Raw genomic sequence first — 18,640 nt, forward strand, 5'->3', positions numbered from 1 at the left:
GCAGTGTGGCAGTGTAAAGGGACCAAGAATGAAAAGAGCATGTTGTGCTGCTGTCCATGGCTGTACCTCCCCAAGATCCAGGCAAGGCAGAAAGAGAGAAGAGCTAAGGAAAAGTAGTTTTTGCAAGCTTTTTTAGTGTCTTTTAACCTACTCAGGGAACCTGGTTCCATATTTACGTGAGCTCATGGTGTGAGAAAATAGAAAGTAGATGGGAAATAAGAAGTGGAATGAATTGCAACATTTTTTTACAGATTACTGTATCACACTTGCACAAACAAAAAAAATCAAACATACATAAAATATGAAGAAGCATCAGTGGGAATCATGTGAGGAAGATGGGCACTTTATTGAAGCTGGAATAGTGCACATACTGCAACAGTTTGCTGAGGGCATGCTTGATCTTCTTGTTCCTCATGCTGTAGATAATGGGATTCAGTGTTGGAGGAACCACAGAGTATAGAAGTGCCACTGCCAGATCTAGGAATGGGGAGGATTGGGAGTGGGGTTTCACGTAGGCAAAAAAGCCCGTGCTGACTGACAGGGAGAGCACGGCCAGGTGAGGGAGGCACGTGGAGAAGGCTTTGTGCCGTCTCTGCTCAGAAGGCATCCCCAGCACAGCCCTGAAGATCTGCACATAGGACACAACAATGAAGACAAAACACCCAAATGATAAACAGAGAATGAAAAGGAGTAACCCAACTTCGCTGAGGTAGGATTTTGAGCAGGAGAGCTTGAGGATCTGGGGGATTTCACAGAAGAACTGATCCACAGCATTGCCTTGGCACAGAGGCAGGGAAAATGTGTTGGCAGTTTGCAACACAGCATTGAGAAGCCCAGTGCCCCAGGCAGCTGCTGCCATGGTGGCACAAGCTCTGCTGCCCAGCAGGGTCCCGTAGTGCAGGGGCTTGCAGATGGCAACGTAGCGGTCATAGGACATGATGGTGAGAAGGGAATATTCTGCTGAGATGAAGAAGACAAAGAAAAAGACCTGTGCAGCACATCCTGCGTAGGAGATGGCCCTGGTGTGCCAGAGGGCATTGGCCATGGCTTTGGGGAGAGTGGTGGAGATGCAGCCCAGGTCGAGGAGGGCGAGGTTGAGGAGGAAGAAGTACATGGGGGTGTGCAGGCGGTGGTCGCAGGCTACGGCTGTGCTGATGAGGCCGTTGCCCAGGAGGGCAGCCAGGTAGATGCCCAGCAAGAGCCAGAAGTGCAGGAGCTGCAGCTGCCGCGTGTCTGCCAACGCCAGGAGGAGGAACTCGCTGATGGAGCTGCTGTTGGCCATCTGGGACTTCTGGGCACCAGGACCTGTGTACTCAAGAACCTGTCCAAGGAGTAGAAAAGTTAGTGACAAATCATTCCACATGGGAAATGTTCGTTATGGTCAGTGATGTGAGCTACATTTCATGCAGCTGTTTCTGCCATGAGCACCTCTGCCCTTTTTCTCTTGTGGATGCAGTCTTGTCCCTGTGTGTACATGGGAACGTGGTGGTGCTCTGGTGATGTTCTCTCCAGAATTTGTCAGATGAAATCACTTCTAATACAGAAGTGCTTGTCAGCATCTGCATTACCAGTGCCAGAAATATGGGGGTTGAAAAGAAGAGTTTTAATGATGTTTTTTTCCTGCACAGACTGGTCCCACTCACCACGGCCAGGGAGTGTTTAAGTCAGAAATCCTGAGCAGTTCTGCCGCACATTTCGTGAATGGCAGTGAGAGCTGAGAGGCAAAGGGATTCACTGCTGCTTAGTGCAAGTTAAGGAGAGCTGGTTGGGCTTGTTTCCACACACTCTGATCATGCAACTGTTGGAGACGAAGGGAGAATGCCCTCCCATGTTACCTTGAAAAGAAGCCTGACCCTGCTGAGAGCAGAGGAAACCACTGCCCATCACGGAATGCCCACCCTTTCTCAGGGATCCTGAGCAAGGTCTCATCACCACACATCTGGCAAGCGACACCTAAAAATTCACTTCACCATGCTCAGAGCATTTCCTTCATATAGCATCTGGCAGGCTGAGTGCTGAGCCTGGCAGGCGGCAGAGTCCCTGCCCCGGCACACAGCCCCTGGGGCACAGCAGGGACCCTGCTCTGCACCACAGCCCTGGGCACCCGGCTGCACCCAAACGGCACAGACTGCAGCCGTCCTGGGACACGCAGCCCTCAGGGCTGTGCTCTGACAATGAAGCACCAAAGCCCTCAGCTGGAGCAGCTCTTTCTCCACAGTAAAGAAACATGGAGCACCTTCAACCAGATATCTAATGGGGTGTCCCAGAATTAGTGATCCCTCCAGGAAAAAGAAGATGAATTGCCTGGAGCAAAAGACTTACCTTGTCAACGATAGTGAGAAATGCACCTGCAGTGAGCTCTCAGCCTGCTATTGTGCCACACAACATCTAAGCTCTCTTCCTTCTCTCCTCCCCATCTCCAGATTGTCATGGCCCCAGCCCTGCTGTGTGGTGCACAGGAGCAGCTCCTGGGCACAGCTGTCTCTCTGCAGCGCTGCCCACTTAAATCAGCTCCCTGTGTCTCAGAAGCCCAGCCCAGCTCAGCAGCACAGGAGGTGATTTCCTTCTCCCCACAGCTCTCCCTAGAGATATTATTTATACTGTATTATAGTGTGTTATCTTACAATCCGATCCTATATTTAGTAAAATAGTTTGTTTCTCCACAGATCGTTGCCTCTGTTTTTAATTATTTTGGGGTCCCCTGTTTCACTTCCTTGAGGCGCAGATTTTGCGAAGTCCCTCCGCCCCACTAGTCATGGAACCGGGCCAGACCAGCCCTTAAACCGTTGACACACACATATTCAGTACATTTCCACTAACAATCCATTGGCTAGAAAGCAATCAAATTCCATAACAAGTCTTCAAAATCAGCAGAGAACTAATCTTATGGCTAGGTACAAAACACCCCTGTTTATTCAGAGCTTCTGTCTCCTTTCTAGAGCCTCATTATCAGAGAGTCAGCATTCAGCAAGGCTGAGCTGACCACTCCATCTCCAGCATAAGCGTAAACCCAAAATGAAGTGTGTGTAAACCTGGTGTGAAGTGTGAGCAAAACCAGGAGCAAAGTGTGAAGAAGCCAGGAGTAAAGTGTGAGTAAACCTTCAGTAAACTGTGAATAAAACCTGGAGTAAATTGCAAGTAAAATCACAAGTAAGGTGTGGGCACACACGGAGCAAATTGTGAGTAAAACTGGAGACAAGTGTGAGTGAACCCGGAGTAAATTAGGTGTGAACCTGGAGTCAAGTGTCAGTAAAAGCTGGAGTAAGGTGTGGGAACACATGGAGTACACTTGAGGGCACCCAGAGAAAAGTAAGAACAAACTGGTGTAAAGTGTGAGGCAACCCAAAACACTGTGTGAGTAAACCCAGAGTAAAGTGCAAGTAAACTAGAAGTAAGGTGTGAGTAAACCTGGAGTATAGCGTGAATAAATCCGAAGTAAAATATGAGTACAACTGGTGTAGAGTGTAAGTAAACCCAGAGTAAAAAGTGAGGTAAAGGCAGTGTAAAGTATGAGTGAAAGTATGAGCCCCTGAAATCCTTTTTGAAAGCTCGCAGGCTTCCCTGAGCAATTTCATCACTGCCTACCTGAACTATCAGTAATGGTTAATAATCAGAGGAGCAAACCAGACCCAGGACTTTTCTGGCAATGTCGCTGATGTGGGCCCCAGGAAGGCAGCACACCTCCTTACAGGTTGGGTCGGGCCTGCAAATGGAGCCCTCCGTTCCCCAGAGAAGGGAATCACCCACCACAATTCCCCTCCTGCCTTTCCTGACAGAGACAATTTCAAGGCATGGGGGTGACTGCCTCAGCCTACGCTCCCTCCTAAGCTGATCCTGCCTGGACTCCCCACTCATGTCCCTTTCAATTTCCAGCATCTCAAGTCTGTTGCTTAGTGGGACCTGGGGGAGTGGGGTTGGCAGGCAGGGGGTGCGTCAATGATGCTGAGCTGGGATACTCTTCCAACCCTCCTCTGTCAGTTCTGTCCGACTGTGACAGGGCAGGGGGTCCAGCACTTCTGTGCGGGTATTGCCCTGGCACCCTTCCCTCTGACACACCAGTGAGACATATATATGCATATGTCATAAGTATTACCCTTTCCTTTGATCTCTCTTAGGAAATAGCTTTATTTCAGCCCACGAGTTGTACAAACAAATTCTCTTCCCCATCCCACTGGGAAGGGGACAGTGCACAAAGCACAGTTTGGTGCTGAGCCACCCAGCAGGTTAAACCACCACAGTCATTTTGTTGCCCAATGTGGGGCTCCTAGAGTTGAGATAACAGCAGTGAGCAAACGACCGCGTGGTGCTGAGCCACTTTCCATGTCAAAACACAGCACTGCCCTGAGTCCATAACAGATCGCCTTGGGACTCTGAAACTGTCCCCGTCACTCAGTGAAGAACACCAGAAGATCTCAAGGTCTTCTCAGGAAGCAGCTCCGAATGTATTGTCCTTACACCATTCCTTTGGAAGAGGCCTCCAGTTCTCTGGTCCTGCTCTGAAGAGCCCCTCTTGTTATGGCGCTGCAGCAAGGAGACCAGCTCTGACACAGCGCTTCATATTGCCGCCTACTGACTGCAGCCCTGGAGTGCTGCTGTAGAGACAACAGGGCTGTGGTGAGACACACAAGACCTTCAGGTCTGTACAAATGCAAGGACTTGAGAGCAGTGTGAAGAGAGCAGGAATGAAAAGAGCGTGTTGTGCTGCTGTCCGTGGCTGTACCTCCCCCAGATCCAGATCCAGGCAAGGCAGGAAGAGAGAAGAGCAAATGAAAAGTAATTTGGCAAGCTTTTTTAGTGTCTTTTAACCTATTCAGGGAACCTGGTTCCATATTTGCATGAGCTCTTGGCATGAGAAAATAGAAAGTAGATGGGAAAGAAGAAGAGGAAAAAATGCAACATTTTTTTTTGTAGATTACAGTATCACACAAACAAAAACAAAAGATCAAACACATATAAAATAGGAAGAACAATGACTGGGAATCACGTGAGGACAATGCCTACTTTATTGAAGCTGGAATAGTGCATATTGCAACACTTTGCTGAGGGCATGCTTGATCTCCTTGTTCCTCATGCTGTAGATAATAGGATTCAGTGTTGGAGGAACAACTGAATACAGAAGTGCCACCACCAGGTCAAGGGATGGGAGGGAAATAGAGAAGGGCTTCAGGTGGGCAAACACGACAGTGCTGACAAACAGGGAGACCACGGCCAGGTGAGGGAGGCACGTGGAGAAGGCTTTGTGCCGTCCCTGCTCAGAGGGCATCCTCAGCACGGCCCTGAAGATCTGCACATAGGAGAAGAGAATGAAAGCAAAACACCCAAAGAACACAAGGGCATTGATCAGAATAAGCCCAACTTCCATGACATAGGATTTTGAGCAGGAGAGCTTGAGGATGTGGGGGATTTCACAGAAGAACTGATCCACAGCATTGCCTTGGCACAGAGGCAGGGAAAATGTATTGGCAGTGTGCAGCAGGGAATTAAGGACCCCAGTGCCCCAGGCAGCCGCTGCCATGGTGGCACAAGCTCTGCTGCCCAGAAGGGTCCCGTAGTGCAGGGGCTTGCAGATGGCAACGTAGCGGTCATAGGACATGATGGTGAGAATGGAATATTCTGCGGATAGCAGAAAGGCAAACAGAAAGACCTGTGCAGCACATCCTGCGTAGGAGATGGCCCTGGTGTGCCAGAGGGCATTGGCCATGGCTTTGGGGAGAGTGGTGGAGATGCAGCCCAGGTCGAGGAGGGCGAGGTTGAGGAGGAAGAAGTACATGGGGGTGTGCAGGCGGTGGTCGCAGGCTACGGCTGTGCTGATGAGGCCGTTGCCCAGGAGGGCAGCCAGGTAGATGCCCAGCAAGAGCCAGAAGTGCAGGAGCTGCAGCTGCCGCGTGTCTGCCAACGCCAGGAGGAGGAACTCGCTGATGGAGCTGCTGTTGGCCATCTGGGACTTCTGGGCACCAGGACCTGTTCAAGGAGTACAAAGGTTCAAGTCAGAGATTTCTGTGTGGAAAATGTTCATGCAATCACAATGTTGTGAACTACATTTCATGATGCTGAGTTTGCCTGGTGGGCTTCTGCACTTTTTCTCTCAAGGAAACAGTCTTGTCCCCGTAGATACAGGGAAATGTGGTGTTTGTGTGAGGGCAAGTTTTCTTTACAAAATGGGTCAGATGAAGTAACTTCTAATAGAGAGGTGCTTGTAAGCATCTGTGAGCTCAAAGCCAGAAATATGTGGGTCATAAAAATAAATTTTAGTGATTTTTCCTCTGTACTCCCTCCTCTCACTCAGTGTGTCCATGGAGTGTTTGCTGAATTGAGAAATTCTGAGTGCTTCTGGTGCACTCAGTATGAATGCCTATGAGACCCGAGAGGCAAAGGGATTCACAGCTGCTTGGTGCGGAGTAAGTGGAGATGGTTGGGCATGTTTCTAATTGCTCTGAGCTTGACAAGTGGGAAGATGGAGAATGATTGCACCTCCATAACACTGTGAAAAGACGTCAGACCCTGATGAGAGCAGGGGAATCTACTACCCATCACTAAGTAGTCAGCATTTCTCAACGTACTTCAGCAATGCCTCATCACCATACAACATGCAAACAACACCTCATATTCATTTCACCAACCTCACAGCATTACCTTGGATGCAGATGCACTCTGCTGTTGACCGCCCCTTTTAGATTTCTGCCTCCAGTCTTTTTCCCATCCCTAAGATTTCAAAGCAGGCAATCCCTCCCTTGCCTCTCCTCATACAGAATGTCCCTGGAAACATTCTGGGGTGCAGCATAGCTGTGATCCCCGTGCCCCAGGCAGCAGCTGTGGCAGCAGAAGGCCCCTGCCCTGCCCTGCCGGGGGGCTCCTTCCCCCCACACGTCTTTCCACAGCGCCCTCGGCAGCTGCCCGGGCAGGCTGAGTGCTGAGCCTGGCAGGCGGCAGAGTCCCTGCCGCGGCACACAGCCCCTGGGGCACAGCAGGGACCCTGCTCTGCACCACAGCCCTGGGCACCCGGCTGCACCCCCGGCTGCACAGCCTGCAGCCGTCCTGGGACACGCAGCCCTCAGGGCTGTGCTCTGACAATGAAGCACAGAAGCCCACAGCTGGAGCAGCTCTTTCTCCACAGTAAAGAACCATGGAGCACCTTCAGCCAGATATCCAATGGGATGTCCCACAGTTAGTGATCTCTCCAGGAAAATCAGAGCAATTGCCTGAATCAAAAGTCTTACCTTGTCAAGGATAGTGAGAAATGCACCTCCAGTGAGCTCTCAGCCTGCTATTGTGCCACACAACATCTAAACTTTCTTCCTTCTCTCCTCCCCATCTCCGGATGGTCATGGCCCCAGCCCTGCTGTGTGGTGCTCAGGAGCTCCTCCTGGGCACAGCTGTCTCTCTGCAGCGCTGCCCTCTTAAATCAGCTCCCTGTGTCTCAGAAACCCAGCCCAGCTCAGCAGCAGAGAAGGAGATTTCCTTCTCCCCGCAGCTCTCCCTGGAGATATCCATGGGCATCCTGTGCTGACAGCTCTTGCAGGACAGCACAGTCATCACTGCAGAATGTACTTTGAAGTCAGATCCATTAATCAATACGTCCAGAGGATTCCAAACACGTGGATGTTCCTAACAAAAGAAGTTTGACCATGAGAGGAGCAAATGCCAAATCTGGAAACCTCTACTCATGACCTGTAACAAAAATGACAAACAGACAAGAACAGGGAGGGGATTATTTCCCCTGTTCTGAGCACTGGTAGAGCTTAGGCAGTGTAGGCATAACATTACAGAATCACAGAAAGCCTTAGGTTGGGGGAGACTTTAAATAGCACCTAGTTCCAAGCCCCCAGCCATGGGCAGGACTGCCAACCACAGATCAGGCTGCCCAGGATCCCATCCATCCTGACCTTGAATGCCTCCAAGGATGGCTCACACAAAACATATTTGGGCAACCTGTTCCACTTGCTTTGAGTAGAAAATTTCTTCCTAAAGCTGAACTAAATCTCCCCTCTGTACTTTAAAGCCATTTCCATTTGTCTTATTACTGTCACACCATCTCATCCTAGCCCTAGGTTTCGGCATCTCATCCGCTGATGGAAAACCTGGGACTGAAATGGGATCAGTTCCCCTGAGGTCCATGGGAGCGGGAGTCCTCTTAGTTGAGTTCAGATGCACACAATGAGGTGTCTGTGTGTGAGCCCCTCATCTGACTCCTTGGTCTTTATTCAACAGGTACTGCATTGCTCACACAGACACACTCAGTGATGCCCAAGGTGCCTGGGGTGATCCTAGTTGTGTGCTGGTGCTTGTAAAGTGTGGTGGAAAATCTCTGAGATAGACACCTCCTTCCTGAGCATCAGCTGAGGGCCAGAAGGGAGGTATTCTTGGCCATCCTAAATGCCACCACAGCCCTGTGCTTAGGGCTCCCAGTGTGCCTTTTGCACCTGTCCCCATGGAGCATGTCCTGTTATTAAACTGACCAAATGGATGAGCTCACAACAGAAGAGCCAGACCTTCCTCACTGCTCCATCTGTGTCAAGCTCTGGACTTCAAGGTGTTACAAAGCTCTGAAACACTTACATTCTTTCACTGATGACACCTCAGTATGTTCGGGGCTCTTATTTGAATGGCATCAGAGTAAGTCTAGAGTCACACCAGTTCCCAGTTGACAGGAGGCTGACAAATGTTGTCTCATTGTAAGAAAGGGAAAGAAAGAGGGCATGGGCAATTATGAACCTGACAGTCTCATTCCGGTGCCTGGAAATATCATGGAGAAAATGATGCGGGGAGTTACTGAAAAAGCCCTGAAGGACAATTCTGACATTGGTCGCAGCCAACACAAGCTCATGAGTGGAAGGTCCTGTTTAACTTAATGTCCTTTAATGACAAGTTCACCCATGTAGTTGACCCAGTGAAGCCAGTAGATGTTATCCTTGAGGACTTCAGTAGAGCTTTTGATACTGTTCCTCACAGTATCCGTCTGAACAAAATGTATGCATACGGCATAGACAGAAACATAATGAGTGGATGGGTGGGGCCAAAAGGCTTATGGTAAATGGGGTTCCATCAGGCTATAGGACGGTCACTAGCAGGGTTCCCCAGGGCTCAATTTTAAGGCCACTACTCTTAAACGTATTTGTGAATGACTTGCATGTAGTGCTAGAAGACGTTTTGAGCAAGTTTGCTGATGATACCAAATTAGAAGGAGTTGTTGTCTCTACTGAGGGTGGAGAGGACTTGCAGAGAGATCTGGACAAGATAGAGAACCGGGCAAGCACCAACCACATGAAGCATAACAAGAACAAGGGCCTGATTCTGCACCTCGGAAGGCACAACCCTGGACATACACACTGACTGCGGGGTGGGAAACTGGAGAGCAGTTCCACTGAAAGGGACTGGGGGTCCTGGTCAACAGCAAATTGGGCGTGAGTCAGCAGTGTGCCCAGGCATCCAGGAAGGACAACCGTCTCCTGGGGTGCATTGAGAGTGACATTACCAGCTGGGTGAGGGAAGGGATTGTCCCTCTCTGCTCTGCACTGCTGCAACCTCGCCTGGAGCACTGGGTGCACTGTTGGGCACCACAGAATATAAAAGACGTAAAGCTATTGTAGAGTGTCCAAAGGAGGGCACTACAACTGAGAGATCTGAAGTTCAAAGTTTCCTTGGGGCTGACTGCTTGTTGAGATTGACCCCTTCTCACATCCCACAACCTGGGATGAGACACACTGCTTGCATGGGCCTTGGGTCTCACAGCATCCATGTACCCCATGCAGGGTCTGGGAGCTGCTGTCCCCTTGTCTTTCATTTGACCTCATACAAACCCCCATCCCACTGCCCCAGGAAGGGCCCTGAGCCAGCAGGAGGGACAGGATCTCCCTGCCAAGGGTCAGGTGATCAGGGCTTGGCCTTTCTGCTACGTAAGACAAAGGTGGCTTTTCTCAGCATCACAGCCACCATCCCAGTGCCTTTGCCTGCCTGTCAGCATGGCTTCCAATTATCTGCTCTAACAAGTCCCTGGGGAAGCTTGCTTGTTAGTGGCCCTCAGTGGGGCCCGTTAATACTCCAAGAAACTTCTCTGTTCCTTCTGACTTGGTCTTCTTGAGCACTTTGTGCCATCTTCTCTCTTCAGTGGTGGTTGATAGACTCAGCAGCAAATGCCCCCTGGGTCCCATTACAACCTAAGGAGCTCTCCTGTGCCTTGTGCCTTCCTGTCATCTTCTTCAGGTGTTCAGAACTTGTACAGCTAACTGGAGAGGTATCTGGAGAGAGTTTAAAGAGTTCGAGTCCGATGGGCATTTACGAAGTCCAGTTATTTACGAAGTCTTTAGAGCCACACATAGCAACTGATTTGACGCACGATGTCCCCTAATGAGCTTTGCTCTGTCACTGTTGTGGACAAACGTCCTCCTCAACTTCCCCACCCCATTTTTACTCCCATTGGCCCCATGGGACTGGCATCACTTTTCCTCACATCACTCTTCTCCTCTGGAGTCACCCACTCACTGTTAAATCTCCTTTGCACCAACCACCACTGGCTTTCCTCAGAGAACCAGCTGCACGTGGGCAATGAAATAGTTCTCTTTTTTTTTGCCAACAAACAGAAGGAAACGTAATGCAATTGAATGAACAGTAAAACACATTGATCATCTGCATGCCTTGTCCAAGCTGCATCTAACGAGGTTTTTCTTTCACAGGGAATACTTGTACAAGAAATGAGTTAGACAGAGAGAGGAAGGGATGGATATAATCAAAGTAAAGTAGTTGATAAAAGAGTCTATCAGACTATGGAGAGATGGAGCAGGTTCCAGTAATCTCTCTGAAGGTCACAGATAAGCCAGACAGTTGGGAAGCATTTGAGTGAAGAAACAGCAAGGGATGGGGAAATGTGGAGAGCAGTGGGAAGAGCGTGTGTCCAGATGGCCTGCTGAAATCATGCCCTTCAGCATGGTCATGTATTAAGGAGAGTAGGAGACCCCTGGAGGGTGAGGGACAGGAAATATGCAGCAGGGTAGAGCAGCAGTGGGCACTGGGCATTAGTCACAGGGCATTGGCACTGGCACCACAGCCTGTGTCTGTGTACCTGAAGGCATCTGTGTCCTGCAAACACAGTTCTGGAAAACAGTGCCCTTTCTCAAGAACGATTAAAAAAAACAAAAAAACCCACATCCCTCAAAGAGCATTTTTTTCAACTTAAATGGAAAGAGGAACATGAGAATATTTGATGTTGAGAAGTGTGTCAACACATTTTCATTGATTTCTATCTTTTTCATCAATTCTTTGTTTCAATTTTATTGACATAAACAACTTCCAGACTTACAGCTTCAGAAAGAAAACCTCTGTTTGTCTCTCCTAACAGGGGATGTGCTCCAAACCCAGTCAGCTTGTGTGAACTTTCCAAAATCCACTCCAAGTTGCTGACATTCTTTTTTTTTGTGTTGGAGGCACTACTCTGGGTAATGTCTTCCCTCCATCTTCTAGCCATGGTCTTCTTCATATTAAAAACCAAAAAAAAAAAAAAAAAAAAAGAGGAGAGTGACTCTTTACACCATTTCTGAACAAATGGAAGTAAACTGAAAGAGACATTTGATGTCTGGAAGGCAATCCTTACATTTCTAAAAACATGATGTCAGACACAGGACAGGTGTGGAACAGGTAGCCCAGAGAAGTTGTGGCTGCCCCATCGCTGGAGATGTTCAAGATGTCAGCGGCCCCAAGCACCCAGATCTACTGCATGACAGCCCTGCCCACAGCAAGGGGGTTGGAATTAGATGCTCTTTAAGGTCCTTCCAACCCAACTCATTCAAGGATTCTGTGATTCCTGTCACTTTCTTCCAAGTTGAAATCCCTTTTTTTTAGGTATTCCCTGATCACCTCCTCTTTTACTCAGGGCACATGTGCATTGAACTGACATTTCCCACCTGTCTCTGGCACCTAGGATTCCAAGAAGCCCAGGCCAACTGATTAACAGCAAGGGCAGGAAGGAAAGGAGTATCAGAGTCTTTTCCATGTCCTGTCTCACCAGGTTCCCTGCCCCATTCTACTCTGGGCCCACATTCTCCCTAGTCTTCCTTTTGTAGCTTACATATTTCTACAAGCCCTTCTCGTCTGTGATATGCCTGGGCACATTCAATTGCAGTTGATCTCTAACTTTCCTAAGCTCATCTCAGCAGGTACAGTGGACGAAGTCTCTGCATTGCTGCCAGGTGACCTCTTCTAGTCCGCTTCCTGTATGTTGGGGCTTGACCAGGTCTACCATTCCCATCTGTCTGTGGAGAACATCTTCCACATGCTCTTCCTGATCAGGAAGCCAGGAACGGGCACTGTTGGTCTCCTCTGTTGGCCATTTCCATTCACTCTGACCTGGCTGCTCTGCCATCCCCAGGCAGAGCTCAGTGCACTTTCACAGAGGGCAGTCACCCTTCCTTGTCTCCTCACACATCCATCGTAAAGACTCTGTATCCCCCTTGTGCTTCAGTTCAGCTGTGGAAGCCATTAAACCACGTCCCCGTGGTCCAAACAAGACCTCAGGCCTGCAACTGTACAAACATTTCTAGCTCTGCATGTGCTGGTGTTCTCATTAGTGTAAGAACACATAAGAAAACACCCTAGTTGGAAAGTGTCATTGAACTTAGACTGGCAAGATAGCTCATCTTTGATTTTTGTATTCAGATGGTGGCATAAAGGCATTAGTTCCAATGTGGGGCTCAAGGCTGTCCAAGAAGCACAGGCACTCGTAGGGCATGGCCTTCCTGATGGCCCTGTGCTGCATTTGCAGCTGCATGGGCTACTGCCATGCACAGGGGAAGTCCACCCCTCTCTGTCTTTCTCCATGTGCCTTTTTTGTGACAGCAAACACTCTCTGGTAGGACTAACCATATGTCTGGAATTGGTCACTGTACGCTGGATATTTGGTGGTTAATTCAGCAGATATCAAAGCATAGACATGATGCTGTTGTCTTTCAGGAGCTGTCGGCCATGGAGACGCAGGGACATCTCAGGGGAGATGAGAAGAGAGGATGAAAATGACATCCTCTGCTGCTGATCTGGGCTGGGCTCCTGGGGCACAGGGTACACCTACAAGTGGGCAGCACTGCAGAGAGACAGCTGTGCCCAGGAGCAGCTCTTCTGCACAGAACAGCAGGGCTGGGGGAATGTTCTGCAGATGGCATGAAGACAGAAGAGAAAGGACAGAGAGATTACAGGATGTATGGGGTGTGAGCAGCCTATGAGCTCACGGCAGGAGGACTGCTCACAGCTCGTGGCAAGGTAAGTCTTGCTGCAGTCAATGCAGCTGCTTTTATTGGGCAATCACAAAATTTGAGACAACCCATAGGAGACTGGCCTGAAGACATACCATTCTTGCTAATCATGGAGAAGGAACTGCTCCAGCTGAGGGCTTCTGTGCCGCAGTGTCAGAGCACAGCCCTGAGGGCTGCATGTCCCAGGACAGCTGCAGGCTGTGCCGTTTGGGTGCAGCCGGGTGCCCAGGGCTGTGGTGCAGAGCAGGGTCCCTGCTGTGCCCCAGGGGCTGTGTGCCGGGGCAGGGACTCTGCCGCCTGCCAGGCTCAGCACTCAGCCTGCCCGGGGAGCTGCCCAGGGCGCTGCGGGGAGATGTGTGGGGGGAAGGAGCCCCCCAGCAGGGCAGGGGCCTTCTGCTGCTGCAGCATCTGCCTGAGGCAGGGGGATCACAGCTACACTGACCACTAGAAAGTTTCCAAGAGCACTTTTTAAGAGGAAAGAAAAAACATGGATTTTCCTTTTGCTGTTCTTAGGAAAGGGGAAAGATTTGGAGGCAGAAATCTGAAGGCAGCTGAAAATATGACCACATCTCTGGGAATAGTGAAATGTACCATTCTAAGTCGGATGTTATATGAACAATCTCCTAATGTGCTTTCAGCTTCTTCTCTCCCAAAGGACAGCACCAGCTGAGATAATCGTTTTTTATTTTATTTATTTATTTATTTTCCCGCAGGTGTGAACACGGAACTACCCTGCAAACAGCCAGCTTTCCCTAAGAGAAATTGAAGTGCACAGAGGTAGGAAAGGGCGCCCTGAGTGCAGACAGGGTAAAGATATGAGACATGGAAATAGCTCCTAAGAGGAGAATATCCAGAAGGCTGGGATATGATTAGGAAATGAGAGGAAGGCTAAAGCTCCATAAGCTTCTACTTCTCATAGAATAACTAACCCCATGAAATTAAACTGAAGTGCTGGAGCTAAATGAAAGCTGTCCTTAAAGAAAGAAAAAGTTTTATGCAATGGTGAGATGAGTGTCACTGAGAATGGCCTTGTCTTGTCATTATCTCCTGCACTCTGATTAGGACTCCATGCCCAGGAACAGCTGATGCCCAACAGCAGCTCCATCAGCGAGTTCCTCCTCCTGGCGTTGGCAGACACGCGGCAGCTGCAGCTCCTGCACTTCTGGCTCTTGCTGGGCATCTACCTGGCTGCCCTCCTGGGCAATGGCCTCATCAGCACAGCCGTAGCCTGCGACCACCGCCTGCACACCCCCATGTACTTCTTCCTCCTCAACCTCGCCCTCCTCGACCTGGGCTGCATCTCCACCACTCTCCCCAAAGCCATGGCCAATGCCCTCTGGCACACCAGGGCCATCTCCTACGCAGGATGTGCTGCACAGGTCTTTTTCTTTCTCTTCTTCATCTTGGCAGAATATTATCTTCTCACGTTCATGGCTTATGACCGCTACGTTGCCATCTGCAAGCCCCTGCACTACGGGACCCTGCTGGGCAGCAGAGCTTGTGCCACCATGGCAGCAGCTGCCTGGGGCACTGGGGTCCTTAATTCCCTGCTGCACACTGCCAATACATTTTCCCTGCCTCTGTGCCAAGGCAATGCTGTGGATCAGTTCTTCTGTGAAATCCCCCAGATCCTCAAACTCTCCTGCTCAGATGCCTACCTCAGAGAAATTTGGCTTCTTGGGCTTAGTGCTACTTTCTCATCTGGGTGTTTTGTTTTCATTCTTTTCTCCTATGTGCAGATCTTCAGGGCCGTGCTGAGGATGCCCTCTGAGCAGGGACGGCACAAAGCCTTCTCCACGTGCCTCCCTCACCTGGCTGTGCTCTCCCTCTTGGTCAGCACTGGCTTTTTTGCCAATCTGAAGCCCCCCTCTCTTTCCTCCCAAGCCCTGGATCTGACGATGGCAGTTCTGTACTCCGTGGTGCCTCCAACCCTGAATCCTCTCATCTACAGCATGAGGAACCAGGAGCTCAAGGATGCAGTGTGGAAAATGATAGCATGGACTCATTTCAGCAGGGATAAATTTCTCATCTGTCTCTACAAATGATTCACGGTCTTCTCCATCATGGGCTTATTTGATGTTCCTTTCTGTTTATACTATTTATATGTTTTCATTAATAAATTCATTTTTATTTGCTGTTCATATATATGTTTCTGTGTGTAATTCTCATTAGTGGTTATCATGTTGCTATATATGTCTTTGGATTCCTTCCACTTCTACTGAGGCATCACCCTGCTCTCTTTCTTCTGGAGCCCATATGAACTCTGGGTCAGTGCTGACTCTCCCACAGGCTTGGAAAGTGGGCCCAAAGAAACACCATGAGGTTCAACAAGATGAAGTGCAAGGTTTTGCACTTGTGTTGGAACAATCTCAGGTATGAGTACATTCTGCGAGAACTCCTGCTTGTGAGCAGCTCTGTGAGGAAGGACTTAGAGGTCCTGGGAGATGGTAGCCTTAACATGAGTGCTTGCAGCCTGTGAGGCCAAATGTACCCAGGGCTCTATCAACAGGGAGGTGGCCATCAGAATGAGGGAGGGCATTGTCCTTCTTGAGTCAGCTTGCACTTGTGCATGGCATTGCTCTGACCCATGTGAACATCCTTGCACATGGTCTTGTTGATCTTCACAATGTTCTCATAGACCCACCTCTGTAGCTTGTCACGGTCCCTCTGGATGGCACCCCTTATCTTTACTGTATTGACCACATCACAGAAATTGATGTCACCCACAAACTCGCTGAAGGTGCACTCAACAGCGCTGTCCAAGTCAGCGACAAAGAGGTTGAATCGCACCAGTTGCACTTGCAGACTCCTTAAAAAATACCATTGTCTCCACACAGCCACTGAGCTGTTGACCACAACTCGGGCTGTGACCATCCACCCAATTCCACATACAGTGATTGGTCCATCCATCAATTCATACAGGTCTCATACAGGGCAGTATTAAATGTCTTCCACCAGTCCAGGTACACTGAAAGAGCCATCATCTCACAATCTACCCTCCAGGCAGTGTACCAACCCATCAGATTGTTTTGGCCTGACAGCTGACCACACAGATGAAATCTCACCATGACCTTTCAGGTCCCATGCCAGATGCTGACCTTTCAAGTAGACATGTCCAAGTTATGTGCCCATCATTTGCTAATGTTCATGGGACATGAAAACCCATACTCAAGGTCTCCTGCTGTATGCAGGCAATCAGCTTCTCAGGCAGAAGGGATCACTCAGTCCACCTGCCCAGCAGGTGCCTTCTGCTGGCTTGCCAGAGGCAGGGGAATGACCGTTAGATGCATTCCTAAAGGTACAGAGCTCAGCCTTGAACTCAAGTCTTTCCTATTGGCTACTACAGAAAGAATGTCTTCCAAGGCTCTTTGCCAGCCTTGTTCCTGCTGCAGGTCTGTCACCTCCAGAGACAGGAATAAGCTCTCAAACACCATCTCAGCCACATGCCTGTTACAAGGTGGTGAGTTTCTGCTTGCACAAGTGACCTTACCTCAACATATCTATCCCTGCCTTATGGCCCGTTAGCTCAGCGCTAGGGCAGCTCTGGGGGGCCCTGCCGGTTGCCGCTTCCTGTTCCACCCCAAGGAGCTCTACTCTGCTGCATATTTCTTGTCCCTCGTCTTCCACGTGGGAAGGGTTTGGAGCATGGTGGGGAAGCGACCCAAGGCTGGGGTCTAAGACTCAGGCCTGCAGCCTCCCCTCACTATGCAGAAGGATTCTTCTCCCAGGGCCCACTTCAAGACCGGCAGAGTGGTGATCTGTTCAGCTTGATGGGAAGGTGCCGGGACTGAGCGCTTTCGAGGAGCGCTAACGAGCACTGAACTGAGGGACAGAACCGATGTGCAGAAATGAAAGTCTGTAACCACAGAGTAGTAATAACACAGCTATGTTTAATGAGCACTGCACACACGCTGGATGCAGAGGAAATATTGCCACCTAGCTTGCATAGTGAAGGCAAGAAAAGCACCTGCTTAAAGAGCAAGCTGCAAACATATGCATTCGATGTCTAAGAAAAGGCTGGTTTATTGCAATGTGTCCCCAAAATGAGAGTTGTACACATGTACGGTGGTCTTTCTGATGAAGGTGGTTGTGTTATTTTTTTGGGCTTGGGGTAGGATGGAGGACACTTGGCTGGCTCTGGTTGGTCGTCCCATCGGCCCCAACTCTGTTCAATAATCCTCTGATTCTTTGTTAATTTGTGGTTTTACTGTTTGACCCTGCTACCTTGCATTCTAGAGAAAGGATAGATAATGATGTTATTTGGAAAAATGGGAGACCCTCTGTCTATGCTAACTGTCTAAGAATGCAGAAAAGCATCTGTTATCAGCTGTGAGAACCTGGCTTAGCGAGCTCAAGTAAACCTGAAGTAAAGGGTGCGTAAATACTGTAGAAAAGTGTGAGTAAACCCGGAGAAAAGTGTGAATAAACTGAGTAAAGTGTGAGTACACCTGGTGTAGTGTGTGACTAAACCCAGAGTAAAGTGTGTGTAGATCCTAAGTAAAGTGTGAGTAAAACCCAGAGTAAGGTGTGAGTACACCCTTAGAAGAGTATGAGTAAAGCCTGGCAAAGTGTGCATAAACCCAAACCAAGGTGAGAGTAAACCCAGACTAAAGTGTGAGTAAAACCCAGAGAAATGTATGAGTACACCCGGTGTAGAGTATGACTACATGTGGTAAAGTGTGTGTAAACCAGGAGTAAACTGTGGGGAGACTTGCTGTTTAGTATGGGAAGACATGGATTTATGTGATCAAACCTGGACTGAAGTGTGTGTATACCCGGACAAAAGTGTGGTGCAGTGTGAGTAAACCCTGAGTAAAGAGAGATCAAACCTGGAGTAAAGGGTGAGTAAAACATTGGTACAGTGTGAGAAAAACCCAGAGTGAAGTGCGAGTAAAAACCGAGAGAAAACTGTGAGTAAGCTGGAAGTAAAGATAGATAAAACCTGGAGTAAATGGTGAGTAAAAGCCAGAGAAAATGCGGAGAAAAGTGTGACTTGTCACGGAAGTGTGAGTAAACCTGGAGTGAAGTGCGAGTAAAACATGAAGCAAGGTGAGACTACACCTGGAGTACCGTGTGAGAAAAAACAAGAGAAAAGTAAGAGTAAACACGGAGTAAACTGTGAATAAACTTGAATTAAAGTCTGAGTAAGCCTGGAATAAAGTCTGAATACATCCTGAAGTAAGGTGTGAATAAACCCGGTGTAAAGTGTCATGAAGTAAACGGTGAGTAAAACCATGTGAGAGGTAGATGGTAATTTTGCAGTGGAAATTTCCAGTCACAAAGAAAGCTGCTGAACTGAGCAAGGTTGAGACTGGGGCGTTCCAACCTGGGTAGAATTGGCAAAGGCAATACTAGGTAGGGTAATTATATACGGCAGGGGAGAGTCCGGTACAGGACAGAACTAG

At 49.1% G+C, this 18,640-nt stretch overlaps 3 protein-coding genes across 4 annotated transcripts; 1 reads left to right on the forward strand and 2 right to left on the reverse strand.

Moving 5' to 3' along the window:
- Positions 1-254: 254 nt before the first annotated feature.
- On the reverse strand, positions 255-7,376 carry LOC100857541 (olfactory receptor 14J1-like). 2 transcript variants are annotated; one of them, XM_040654565.1, is made up of 2 exons: positions 7,218-7,376; positions 255-1,305 (listed from the first exon to the last, which is right to left on the reverse strand). In XM_040654565.1, the coding sequence occupies exon 2, from the start codon at positions 1,280-1,282 to the stop codon at positions 323-325; it is 960 nt and encodes a 319-aa protein (XP_040510499.1). In that variant the 5' UTR covers positions 1,283-1,305; positions 7,218-7,376; the 3' UTR covers positions 255-322. The 2 variants fall into 2 exon arrangements, 1 of the variants encoding a protein (XP_040510499.1); XR_005842337.1 differs by lacking the exon at positions 255-1,305 and adding an exon at positions 5,809-5,961.
- LOC112530809 (olfactory receptor 14A16-like) lies at positions 5,003-5,557 on the reverse strand (the record flags this gene model as incomplete). The annotated part of the gene is made up of 1 exon (XM_025145329.2): positions 5,003-5,557. A coding segment is annotated over one exon (555 nt), but the record flags the coding sequence as incomplete, so codon positions are not given.
- A 7,325-nt stretch (positions 7,377-14,701) lies between the features above and the next one.
- On the forward strand, positions 14,702-15,280 carry LOC121108044 (olfactory receptor 14J1-like; the record flags this gene model as incomplete). The annotated part of the gene is made up of 1 exon (XM_040654707.1): positions 14,702-15,280. A coding segment is annotated over one exon (579 nt), but the record flags the coding sequence as incomplete, so codon positions are not given.
- Positions 15,281-18,640: the final 3,360 nt, after the last annotated feature.

This window comes from Gallus gallus, chromosome 33 (assembly GCF_016699485.2).
Source record: "Gallus gallus isolate bGalGal1 chromosome 33, bGalGal1.mat.broiler.GRCg7b, whole genome shotgun sequence".
In the NCBI taxonomy this organism is placed as follows: domain Eukaryota; kingdom Metazoa; phylum Chordata; class Aves; order Galliformes; family Phasianidae; genus Gallus; species Gallus gallus.